At 38.3% G+C, this 13,902-nt stretch overlaps 1 protein-coding gene across 1 annotated transcript in view; it reads right to left on the reverse strand.

Annotated features, from left to right (window-relative positions):
* ARHGAP42 (Rho GTPase activating protein 42) overlaps positions 1–13,902 on the reverse strand; it is a 253,545-nt gene that overhangs the window by 3,046 nt on the left and 236,597 nt on the right. The window contains exons 18-22 of the mRNA XM_019741698.3: positions 11,746–11,905; positions 10,371–10,515; positions 8,718–9,098; positions 8,179–8,335; positions 5,982–6,044 (exon numbers count right to left, since the gene is read on the reverse strand). Of these exons, the coding sequence (XP_019597257.1) occupies positions 5,982–6,044; positions 8,179–8,335; positions 8,718–9,098; positions 10,371–10,515; positions 11,746–11,905 (906 nt within the window). The remainder of the gene's footprint in view (positions 1–5,981; positions 6,045–8,178; positions 8,336–8,717; positions 9,099–10,370; positions 10,516–11,745; positions 11,906–13,902) is intronic.

A 13,902-nucleotide genomic window follows, 5' to 3' on the forward strand; every position in this document is an offset into this window, starting at 1 on the left:
GATGCTCAACTTCACTAGCTATTAGGGAAACACAAATCAAAACCACAATGAGATACCACCTCACATCTGTTAGAATGGCTATCATCAACAAGACAACTAATAACAAGTGCTAGAGAGATTGTGGAGAAAAAGGAACCCTCATATACTGTTGGTGGGAACGTAAATTGGTACAGCCACTGTGGAAAACAGTATGGAGGTTTCTTTAAAAATTAAGAATAGAATTAGCATATGACCCAGCAATCCCTCCTCGGGGTATCTACCCCAAAAATCTGAAAACATTTATCCATAAAGGTATATCTATCCCTATGTTCATTGCAGCATTATTCACAGTGGCTGAGACATGGAAACAACAAGTGTCCTTCAATAGATGACTGGATAAAGATGTGGAACATATATACAATGGAATATCACATGGCCAAAAGAAAAGATGAAATACTGATACTTGCAGCAGCATAGATGGATCTTGAGATTATCATTCTAAGCCAAATAAGTCAGAGAGAAAAAGTAGAGAATTATATGATTTCATTCATATGTGGGATATAAAATTGAAAGCAACAAATGAACAAGACAAACAAACAAACAAAAACTCATAGACACAGATAACAGTTTAGTGGTTACCAGAGGATAAGAGGGAAGGGGTTGGTAGAACAAGGTAAAGGGGGTCAAATACATGGTGATGGAAGGAGAACTGAACACACAATACAACGTATAGATGATGTATTCTACAATTGTACACTTGAAACCTATATAATTTTATTAACCAATATCACACCAATAAATTTAATAAAAACTAAGTAAGATTTCAAACATTAATTTAAAATATTGCACTTAATGCTTGTGAAGATGTAGGAAAATGGTTGCTTTATATAATAATATCAAGAATGTAATATTTGGGCCGGCCCGGTGGCTCAGGCGGTTGGAGCTCCATGCTCTTAACTCAGAAGGCTGCCGGTTCAATTCCCACATGGGCCAGTGGGCTCTCAACCACAAGGTTGCCGGTTCAATTCCTCGAGTCTCGCAAGGGATGGTGGGCTCCGCCCCCTGAAACTAAGATTGAACACGGCTCCTTGAGCTGAGTTGCCACTGAGCTGAATTGCCACTGAGCTCCAGGATGGCTCAGTTGGTTGGAGTGCGTCCTCTCAACCACAAGGTTGCCTGTTCGACTCCCGCAAGGGATGGTGGGCTGCGCCCCCTGCAACTAGAAACGGCAACTGGACCTGGAGCTGAGCTGCGCCCTCCACAACTAAGACTGAAAGGACAACAACTTGAAGCTGAACGGCACCCTCCACAACTAAGATTGAAAGGACAACAACTTCACTTGGAAAAAAAGTCCTGGAAGTACACACTGTTCCCCAAAAAAAGTCCTGTTCCCCTTTAAAAGAAAAAAAAAAAAAAGAATGTAATATTTGCCAATAAAAAAAAATTCAAAGCACCTGTCTTTCTTCCCTTTGATCCCAGTACTTTATCCACAAAGAAGCATTAACAGTGTTTGCCATTTGCAGCTCTCTTAAAGCAGTATTGTTACCATATTACATTTCCCTTTTGGGGCTAGAACCTAGGTCGTCTTATCTCTACACTTCCTGAATAAAGCTAGGTCATTTAAACCAGGGTTTCCAAGTGGATATCTGAAAATTGGAAAGCTTATAGAGGAAAATTCTGGCCCTGCCCCCAGAGTCTGCTTCTGAGTCTCAGGCTGTACTTTCGGAAAGTTTGCTAGGGGATCCTGAAGCAGTCAGTTTTGGAATGATTCCAATGAAACAATGTTTAAGGAAACATTGAGGAAATGGAGGCACTCAGACATGGACAGGGCTTTACACGAAAGGGGAGAGAGGGAAAAAAGGAGAGAAAGAGAGAGGGAGAGAGGGAGAGACAGAGAAAAGCAGAGAGAGAGGGACAGGGAAAGGGAAGGAGGGGGAGAGAGAGAAGCCTGCAGGAATGTGTGTGTGCGTGCACATGTCTGTGTTGGTGATATGGGTGGGAGGGTTTGGGGAGAGGATGCTACCGAGTCCTAAAGACTTCTAAGAATCAGACTATGGAAATCTTAAATAGAAAAAATAATAGTTTTTCTTATAAATCTTCTAGTCAAATATAATCATTTGATCCAACATCTGATGTAACTGAGGGTTGCAGAGCCATTTCTCTAAAAATATGTAAAGGTTTTCCAAAAAAAACGAAAAACGTCAAATTTTCTAGCAACAATTTCCCCCAATAAACATTGTTTTATTGCTTTGAGTCCTTAAAATAAATTAAGAGATGCATAAAGAAACAATTTCCAGAGTTACAGAAATGATTACAATACAATAATCCTTGCAATGATATAATTTTTGAAATTGCACTTTAAAAGGCAACTATCTTTATTAATATTTAGACATGAAAGTTCTCTTTATAGTATCTTATACGATTAGATGGTAGGAAGGGGCATGCTGAATAATTATATCACTAAATAAATGGATATTGTTAAATGTGTCAAAAATATACAGCACAAAAAATATCTGTCATGACTTTTCAATTATCTGTGCATGTGTCTAGACAGGTATAATTTTCTCTGCTGAGCTCTGTAACTACAGGTGTTAACTCAGCAGAGAGCTTTGATAATTTAATGCAGACTTCTGCAACAGTGAAGTTTTCTCTCCAGGTGCTAATGCTTCCTCTTTTACTGCCTTGTGTATTGAACAAGATGTGAAAATAACACTGTAACCTATTGAGTTTCTCTTCAAAAGATTCTAATATCCTTTGAAAAGGATTTTGAAAATCCTGCTTCTTACTGCACGGGGAGTAAGATAATGACATTCACCATCCTGAAAGCCATTTCTTCCCTTACCAACCGGAAGATGAGGTGATCACAAGCCCCATTCCTAATTCTAAATGCTGCCTAATGCTGACGAGTAGACTTACAGAGGTTTGGCAGGGTCAGTGTGCAAAATTCACAATGCTTACCTTAATCATAAGCAAAATAAAGAATTCGCCAATTGAAATTGATTCAATGTTTTCTAGAGGGCCACCTAACAATAATAAACTCACACAATCTCTTATACTTTCTGTGTGTTGATAATTTCACTTCTGAAGGGAGTAGAAATGCACACAGATAATATTTTTTTAAGATTACAAAGAAGTAACATATGTCTTAAAATTAAAACCAATGTCCTCCTTGACATTTTTGCAGCTTCTACCACGTTGACTATACCTCCTCTTCCTGATCATTCCTTCACATTCTACTCTGCCAGACCCTTAAATGAAACCATTTCCCAAAGACCAATCAATGGTCTTTTCCTTTTTACTCAATAAGCCCCACCTTCATCTATGGAGAGTAACTGCTGTGTAGACAGAAGTTCTCAAATGGCATCAAATTCCATGCTTTCTTCTGGTTCCAGCTCACATGTTCCTCAGGCTCCTCAAAGGTTATGGCCAACATTTTCCTTTCCCCCATGTACTCATACAAGCTGAGATCAGAAACTAAATTACCATTCTTTCTGACACTCAATCTGAAAGACTTGGAATCTTCTTTATCTGTCTTTCACTCCACTACCAAAGCAGTTGCCCAATCCGTGGTCCTATCCATAAAAGTCTCCTTATTGCTTTTCATGGTTTTGTTACTACACTAATTAAGGCCTTCTTAAATCTCACCAATTCCATGCTAACTGGTTGACTGTTCTCTGCCCTCCACAACCTCCTAGAAAAGCCACTTGGATTGTTTTATTCAGGTGCATCATTGATTAGATCACTGCTTTGCTCAGTGGTTCCCAGAGCCTGCAGTGACTCCCACAGATGTTACTTTTCTATTGCTCAAGGCTATCCACTAAAATCTCCCAGCTGGTCTCTTCCACAAGCATAGGTGGTCTTCCTACTCCCCAATACTGGTTCTGTTATTCTTCAAGGTCCAATTCAAGGGTAACCCTGAGTTCCCTAGAAGAAGCATGTAATAAGTACTGTAGGAGATTAGTAAAGTTGATACCCTCAACTTCTATCTATTGTTCAGCTGTATTTAGTGGTACCAAGAAGTATTAGTTAAAGAGGTCATGTTTGTCATTAATTACATTAATTAGAAGCTTGAATGTCTTAGGCAGCAGTTTCAATAAAAATTATCATAACAATAATAGTTGTTATTATAAAGACCATCTATGGAAAACTTACCAAATACACTGCAGTGTATTTGAGATTTACAAAAATTTGGCAAAAACAGAATCATGACCTTCCTTTTACAGATAAAGAGAATAGATTTCTTAAATATGTAACTCCAAGGTTATACAACTAGGAAGTGGTGGACCAAGAATTTGAATAAAAGAGCCACTGTGTTCCACTGCCCCATCTCTTGGTGAAACGTCACGACACAATCCAGTGCTGTGCACTAGTTGACAGAGAAAGACGGGACTTGTCAACGTACCACTGAACGAGCTCTAAGTTTAAGCTGACAGCCATTAAAGTTGATTTAGAGTAGTATTTAGAATGTAAAACGCATATTTAAAATGAATAGGTTGATTGTTGAACATCTGAGTATATCTTTATGATATGACATCATTCTGATTTGTTTCATTAATAGCTTGTCTTCTTAAAGCTCTATGGGAGTACTTCTTTGATTACAATACTTGAGTTCTTAAGACTTGTTTAGAGCTTCATAATAAAACAGCTCCATCTAGTGGAGCAATTCAGCCATATAACCAGACAAAAGTACCAAGATTAAATCCCTTACACTAAGGCCTAAAAATGATGACACTTTCAGAGATGTGATGTTTGCTCTGACATGCATGGTGCCTAGTTTTCACCATGCCTTGATAAAAAAGGAAGAAGGTAAAGATACTACAGATAGAGGTAAGATATATGCCAGTATTCTGGGACCTGCTATATAAATGTGTTACACTGACCAACATCCTAGAAAGATCCCAATGTGACTCTATTCTGTGGATTTAAAACCTTTAATACAAGAGGGTCTTTCTAGGCTTTTGGGAGAAAAAAAAAAACCAACAACAAGAAAACACAGAGTTTGAAGGTCATTGTTATCCCTAGTAACTCAAACAAGCCTGATATTATGTAGGTGCTTAAGAAACTCTTGCTGAGAAAGTCCACATACTTTCATAATGTTGAAACTATATTCTATGGTTGAATAACTTTTAAAACAACAACACAGCAATACTTCAATTATCTGTGATTCCTTTACTTCACAGACTCAATTATTCAGACATGGGAAGCTCAAAACAGCCTCGGTATATCCAAAGGAAAAATCAGAGTTTGTTCTTCAAGTGTTCTCAATTGTATGCTTTCAATAACAAACATTAATTGAATGCCTCCTACCTGTACTAGCTGCTGATAGTAAAAATATATATTAGAAATATCAAAATACTAAGAAATTCCATTATTTTTGCCATACTCGTATTCAAATGAAAAACCAAAGCCCACCATAGATGAGACAAATAAATTTAGACCATGGAAAGAGGAAAGCAGTAGCCATAGAGCCAGCACATTAATTGCAGCAAGATGTAACAACTCGTGTCCTTTTAACAATGGAGTGGAAGGTAAAATCTGGAAACCCTGAATGAAGTATTCTACTCAAAAAAAAAAAAAAAAAGCTGCCTGGGGCAAGCAGCTCTATTAGCACCACAGTGGCTATTAAGCTTATTAAGAATAAGCTTATTTTTCAATGCATTTCAGAAAAATTTCTATAACTTTTAAAAGTCAAGAATAAACTTTTGGAAAATTTCCACAAATGGTCATCAAAGGAGTCTTTGGTGTACAAATGGCTATGGCAGCTTGCGTTTTTTAGAAAACCTGTTTAGAACACTTTTTTTTATGAAGAGTGTAGCAAATGAAGCATCACTGTAACACAGATTCTGTTTACAGACATGATCTTTTCCTGTGAAGAGACAGTGGACATGGATTTGACCATCTGCACAACCGAAGGGCAGAGCTATCAAAAATGACCTGCCACTCCACTACGAGGCAACAATGTCACCACTATTTTATTGATTTACTTTGTTTTGAGAACTTACCGCCCAGAAGAAACTGGTTTAAGTGAACCAACATTTTCAAACAGTTGGGCTTTTGCTGCGACACTGAAAAATAATTTTAAAATTTAAATTTCATTAAATAAATTCGAAAATCATTCAGCTCAAATTTAAATTCAGCATTACCAGTTAACCAACACAAACAAACAAAAAACGATTAGTTAAAAAATTTTTCTGAAAATTTGACTTCAATTTTAACTGTTTTAAGATTTAATGTAGAAGAAAATTTTAGCTCTGGTCTCCAACTCAGGGAGTATCAGACTGTAATAAACCTATAGCTACCTCCTCTGGGGAATCTTGCTATCCTCATTTTTTCTACCTCAGAAAACAGTGGGAGCAGTAAAAAGGAACATTTTCTCCCTACTCTGCTCCTGACAGCAATATTATTGACTCCTGTGGAGCCACAAGAGAAATATCAAATCGACAGAAGAATTGTTGTTCATTCTGATAGCTAAGACAAAATGAACTCTAAAACAATTTATTTTTAAATATTTGAACACAGATCCTGTTTAGTAGAAAGAGGTAATTCTGAAAATATGACCAACAAATCAATTTGTTGATTCAAATTTTGTTTCAAACCATGATGGTGAGGGCATGGTCTATGTGAAGAGGTAAGACTATTAGGTAGAAAGTGAAAAAGAAGTGAAACTAAGGCACCCTCAGTAATTAGAAAAGTTTCTGTATTTACTAGAAGAGAGATCAAATTCCTTTAATGATATTCTAAACTCGATTTTAAAAATTGATCTTATCTCTTTCACAAATTCCCAGAGCCGAGCCATTTGGTCATCTCAAGGATAATTTTACACCGAATACAGAACATACGCTCTCTCTCATTTTAATTTCTCCTTTAACTATCAGTACAATCACAAAACAGAAGCTCTTCTCTTTCCTTTACAAAAGATGGAGTTTACGTATAGTCTCCCATCTGCCAGGACATAGCGCCTTAAAATTTAATTTCCCTTACTGGCTATTACTACACACACTGGGGAGTAGACAGATTTATAAATATATATTTGTCTATATCATGGCAGCTGGGTTCTGACCAAGAGAGATAACATGCTAAACACACTGTGAAACCAAAGTTTTATTCATAGAAAGGGAGGAACAAATGATTTTAAGACACTGTTTCTATGGAAACAAGCTTAGTAAAATGTCTTACTGGACTTTTGAGGAATAATTTAAGTGTCAGAAATACCACAATATTAAAAATGGGCACAGATTCGAGTTAAAGAACCCTGGGGTGGAATTCCATCTCTGGCATGCACTAGCTGAGTGTATGTGGACTGGTTCCTTAAACTTTCTTTTTTTTAAATTTTATTATTAGTTTTTAATTGAATAAGTTTGACAGGTAATATTGTCTAATCCATAAACTTTCTAAGTATCAATTCTCATCATCTCTAAAATGAGGCTTATATTACCTACTGCACAAGGACGCCGGACCTTATAAGAGATCACATATGTAATGATGCCCAGGTTCATAGCTAATATAGCATTTGGAAGTGCTCAGAGAAATCAATAAAATAAACTAAAAGGGAGAGAAACTTTTCCTCTTCAGACATTGCTTACCTGTTAATGCAGGTTCCCATTTCCCCCCCCTTGAACCCGCTTTCTGCTCACGTCTATGTACCCTACCCTGTCAGCCTTTATACTTCTGGGTCATTTCTTCTGATTTAGAAGTGTTCCCTTTTGCCTATCACATTCCTTATCCTCTAAGAGCTTGTCTAAATCTGAGCACTCAGGTAGAGGAGACATATGATGAGGAGGAGAGAAAGCCAACCTTCACAAGCTAGAAAGCAGTTGTATTTCTAACAGAGAGATGGGGGATCTGGGATCTGGGTCTGGCACAGCACTCTCCTCCGCTGAGACGTCCATGTTTAACTTGCATAGGAAGGCTTCTAGCTTCAAAGCCCCTATTACACATCTATTTTCAGGTCCTTAGATTAAGCCATAGCTCTGTGTCTAAGGAAAGTGCTCCAAGTGCCTCCCCATGAGATTACAGATATATGCCCTAAGCTGACTCTAACTTTCACATCACTTTTAGAAAAGGACGGGGTCCTACAGAAGTTGACTGCACCCACTATACAGATAAGGCATTTAGCTGTGGGAGTCCTAAGGGTTCCCGTGGACATGTCAACCCCTCTGTATCCCCTGGGAGATGAAGCAAACACAAACTCTCACTTACATGGAGCCAGGTCGCTGGTAGCCATTGCTTGAGGCAGTGTCTAGCCTTAGCCTCCTGCACATTTTTGGAGGCAGGTCTGGGTTTGGTGGGGCTTTAGGTGTCTCTTTGGAACCTATGGAAGTTAAGCTTTGAATGGAACCACTGTAGCTCTTGTTTCCTAAAACGAAAGCCCAAGAAAACAGGCAAGGTGCTATTAGACAAAATAATAGCAATAACATAGTACATGTGCATAACAAAAGAAAGTCATTCTTCGTTGAGTCCAAATGAGAAGGTACAGAATGTTCTCTGCACACAGCAGCCCATCACTCAGGGAGATCAGAATCTACAGTAATTACAAAGACATCGCCTCACAGAGATGGAAAGAGCCAGGGGAAAAGTCACAGCACACAGGAGTTTGAAAAATCCTAGCTCAGGAACAAAGTAGATACGCATCTTTAGTCCCTTCACCATTAACTTTCCCCCTGCTTAATCATGCTGAATAATCCGGCAAGTGACATGGGGATAATGACAACTTGCATAAGCCTCCCATTCTGGCTTACCTTCAGCTGCAGAGATGGATCTGAGAAAGGAAGCTGAGGCTCTTTTCAGTCCTGAAAGCCCATGAGGCCCTTTCTTGGTCAGGTCTATGGGTGGGGAAATGTCCCCTGGGCTAGTGACCGAGGCGACACTCTGGCAATCTGATTCTGCATCCGTTTTGGTTGCATCTTCTCTAGAACTGGATTCAGGACTAGTTGTCCAGAGACCAAGACTTTTCTGTCCATTGGAAGGTGATGGGGATGCGATCCAAGGAATCCCTCCAGATTTCTCCCTGGGCTGGCAGGAAGCCGACTTGGTGGTACTGTTTTGTTCAGAGGAGTGAGAGGAGAGTGACTCGATGCTCCCCATGGGTGTGCTGACGGGGCTGCTGCTATAGGAGTCACCTGAGCAGGAGCAGAAGAGAGAACAGAACAGGGGCTCTGTGTTGAGAACAGCACCACCATAACCCACCCGCTCACCAACTCACACATGCCTCTGGTCACCTGACCTCACTGAAGTGATGGGCCTTTACTTAGTACGGAGAACTGTCCTCAGCACTGGAGAAAGGATTTAAAATAAGCATTTGAACTTGGTGAATGCATTTTTCAATACTATTCAAGGGAGATTTTTTTATATGTGCCCTGACCCAATGAAATAATGTTACTACTGAAACATGAGTGGGCTGACTTGAATTTAGACAAAATCTGCTTCTGAAACAGGACTCACAATTAAGAGAAATGAATCCACAATATTATCAACAACAACGAAAAATCAATGAAAGGGGGGCATATTAAAGACATATTTCTGCCTGTTTTTACGTTTCTGACCTCAGGTGATTCTGAGTTACAATGCATCCGAGTCCTCCTCACTCAAAGGCACCATAAAATGTCCGCTGCAAATTATAAGCTGCTCCCAATTCTTTACGACAGGACTTTTTCCTTTTCTGCCTAAGAATACAGCAATCTAGAATACAGCTCAAAACCTGGCTATTTAACTGGGTATATTTTTTAATGTTCCCAAAAGTGAAGTGTAAGAAAAAAATCAGAGAAACTGTCATAAAGTGTTCAAATGTATCTAAACTAAAAACTAGTGTTTTTTATCAAATACTGATTGTGAAAAATATTGGGGGGTTTCGGGGAATAAAATAAGATGAAAATGGCCACAGTTTAACACATGCTATGGGCCCAAGCTGCCACCCACTTCATCTTGGGGCTTGGATCAGAATAGTAAGTTAGTGATAATGTGTGGTACAGTTTCTCTTTCTATTTCTTTTCTCTTTCTTTCTGAGACACTTTGATACCCAAGAGATGATGCTGTAAGAACATAATGTGAAAGGAAGAAAGAAAATGACTGCTTTAGCCAGACTTTTTCTTGCTTTCTTCTCTACCACTTTGACAATAGGACAAAACCTGCTACAAAGTAGCACCTGATGTACTTAATCACAGTTACAGGGGGAAAAAGGCATTGAGCAAACTAATTTTTCCCTTTGTAGCAGTAATGAATTTGCTTGTTCAAAGTACCTTGCACCCACTGACAGAGAACATATAAATGTTAGAGGAGGGGGAGGTATTGGGGAGATAACATCAGTAAAAACATCTTCTATTTCTACCTAATTAGAGGTAGGTAGGCTGAATGAAAGAATGAAGAGAGCATCTCCTGAAGGCTGGCACACTTACTGTCGGGTTCTGCCAAGCATGGCGTATACCTCCCTCTGGGCTTCCGGGATCCTGTAGAGAGGCAGATTGCTCGTGTCCTTCGGGATCCAGATCGAGACTGAGGCTGAGGAAGAGGAATGCTTGGGTCTGGGGCAGTATGAAAAATCTACACAGAAGAACAATGGACCGAGGTCAACAAAAGGGTGCAACTGCCATTTTCATCATAAAAGAAGCTTGGAGAGTTATTAAATAATCTTAGCACTTTAGTGGTACGTAGTCAGTTACATGGCAAGATAGGCTTGATACGAAAAATAAATATCCTGGAGCAATTATAACTTGCTTTTCCTTTTACACTGAGTAATGTTTCTTCTCTAGCTTTCCTTTTTTAGTCTCCCCCACTCCCGGACAAGGAAATCCATAAGATTTCCCCCAAATTTTAAGAAATCTTTTAAATATGAACAAATGTCTATGTCAAGACACACTGATTCTTTTTATTATGATATTCTCTTTCCCTCTTTATGCTGAGCATAGCCTTTGGGGAAGAGGTCCATTCTGTATTATTTCCTCCACTGAAGGGCCCCTTGTTTCTTAGGAGAAGGTACTGCCATGTTATTGGTTCTGTGTGCCAAGAAATGTAACAAGCGATAGGGAGAGATCTAAGCACAACTGCAGGATACAGCCACATGCTCTTGAGTTGTGAGGGAGCTTACAACCTTAGATAGGCACTAAGGTTATTCTTCCACAGGCACTAGGAAGGAACCTGGGGAAGGGAGAGGTATAGTCATTCTCTCACAGGACTAGATCGGGAAGACATAAATGCATCACAAATTTTTAAGACTTTCAATGGTCAAATATGCCTAATAACCCAATCAATTTGGCTTTCCCAATTTCCACAGTTATTCTAAGATCTCACTCTTTAAAAAAAAAAAAAACCTCCTTAGGGATTGGATATAGAGACGACTTCAAGACTCTGTTCCTTGAATTTTTTTCTATTGTTTTATTTAGAATATCACCTCTGCTGAATAATTAAGAGTCTAATTCCAGAGAGATTAAAAGGTTAAAATAGACTCAGCCACAAAGTGATTCTAAAGTATTCTCTGAATATGAGCAAAAAAACTGACTACATAAATGAACTAAAGAAAAAAGTCCTGAAAAGTAAATAATGTATATAGAAAGGAACCCAACCACCTAGAACATTTTGAGGAGCACTTAAAAACTGAACAAGGAAAAGAAAATCAAAGTTCTCACGAAGTAATTTACACAAAATTTACAAGACTGAAACTTTATAGGAATCTGAAATCATTACGTTAGGGGCATAGATGATATAAACGCAAAATCAAGATGATACAAATGTAAGATACACAATTTGATACTTCCACATGAAAATTCAGCCTACCTTTTCATAGTGCTCTATCAGAATCTCAACCACAATATTCTGAAATTTAATATTCATCATAGCAGCCACAGTTTCTTCCTGTGCTCTCATTAGAGTTGGGCCAAATATGACACCAAGGTTTGAGACAGTCATGAGATTTTGTTGGCTATGTAGTGATACTCTGCAAATAACAGCAACAAAAATATCTTACGTTAAATGTTTAGTAATCATAAAATGTTCTCATCTACCAAATTTGTGACATTAAGAAATGTAAAATATTCCGTATAGGCTACTTTTTCCAAATAGTTTCAGTCACTCCCAGCTGGCATTAGTGAATATAGCCTAAAATGATATAAAATGTTAACATAACCCAAGTACAATACTTACAAAGGTTAATATACTGAAAGAAAAATACCTTCATTTCCTAAAGTGAATACAATCACCCTAGAGAGATTATCAGGTATTTCATATTTTCTATGGTACTATACTTCTTTTAGAACAGATAGTTAAGAGTAGACTGGTTTTAATTATATTCTGATTCTCCAAACATTCTGAGAATCTACTGCCAGACATTTTCATAATTATTATTGCGTTTAATCCTCTCAGAAAATCAGTTTTTCCTATTGTACAGGTAAACAAACAAACAAACAAACAAACAAAACCAAAGCTTCTAAAATAAAAATGATGTACTCGAGGTCACAGCAAATTAGGGACAGAGATGCTATTTCAATTCAGGTCTCCTTAATGAAAGTCAAAGGTTTCCTTGAGCTCCCCACACAAGTCAACTGGCCAATATTCCTCCCTCCGTCCCTTACTTCCTTCCCTCCCTCCGTCCCTCCCTCTTTCCCTCTTTCCCTCCTTCCCTCCCTCCCATGTATCCAAAACTTCTCTGAGTGCCTCACTAGGGCTGGGCACTGGGCTAGGCAAACAGTAAGATGAGCTGCGGGAGCATCAGTGGTGGCTTGAAAATGGAAATGAAACAAAAAGCCTCTGATTCTACTGACCTTAGCAAAGTAATCGCAGTAACTATAAAAGCGACTTTGACTAATTAACTAACTTGGAAATTGGATATATTCTTAAGAGGAAACCTCATTCACTGGACCAGTCTCCTAGGTTAACCACTGCCTTTTTGGTTTTACTCCCAGCCAGGTGATTAGAATGTAAGTTCTAGGAAGAGCACAACATAAGATTATGTTTATATCTGAGTATGCATCACTAACTACATGCAAAAACCAAAAGGGAAATTTTATAGGGAATCCAGGATTTAGGGGTTACCTATGCAACTCCTAGTATAGGACAGAAGTGCCGACTGTGCCATCAACTGGTGTTTCCCCAGGGCCCAAGAGAACACTATCAAAGAAGGCACTTGGTTAGAGTAAAAGTTTCATTCCAACTTTCCTTCCAACTAAGTATTCTATAGTGATTGCTTAGTATATATTAGAGAATGTACCATGAAAGTAGGATGTAAAAGCAGTAAGCCTGTCTGGATTCAAAGCTTGGAAGTGGGGTGTAATCAGCTAAGTTATTTAATATCCTTAGGCTTGAGTTTCCGCATCTATAAAGTATAAGACTAACAACCCTTATAGAACTGAGGAAATTAAATAATGAGTTAAATTAAGTGCAATGCGATCTCAAAGTAATATTATTCTTGTAATTAAATTGGGTTTAAGCACTCTTGCTAAAATGTAAGAGTTCCTGGTAGTATAAGTAAACTGGAATATGTTTAATATTAAGTTCATTGGGAGTCAATTTGGAAAACCCTAAAAATTGGCCTGTTTTGAAGTGGAGAGTTGATTACTATGCTGCTCAGAAGATGGAATATTTTGCTGACCAATTTACTCTTCATAGAATTTCCCCTGACCTGGGCTACTGAGTTGATACAGACCACTATCACCCACATTTCAGCCATTTCTGCATGTCATTCCCTCAACTCTTATAGGCAATATAAATCCAATTGCATTTTTAATATTTAGAGTCAAAGAAGAGACCACAGAGGGCCTTGTTTTAAAGACAAAGAAAAGGATTTTCAGAAAGGAAGCAATGATTTATAACATGACTCAGAGCTAATTAATGGAGATTTGGAATTGGTCATTCAGTCGTTGGTCCTTTAGGTTTGTGACCAATCCAAGTCACTCGTCTTATATTTTATTTTATTTAACCACATAAGGTTGCCAGGAA

This window comes from Rhinolophus sinicus, chromosome 14 (assembly GCF_057876585.1).
Source record: "Rhinolophus sinicus isolate RSI-liver-muscle chromosome 14, RSI-T2T, whole genome shotgun sequence".
Taxonomy (NCBI): Eukaryota; Metazoa; Chordata; class Mammalia; order Chiroptera; family Rhinolophidae; genus Rhinolophus; species Rhinolophus sinicus.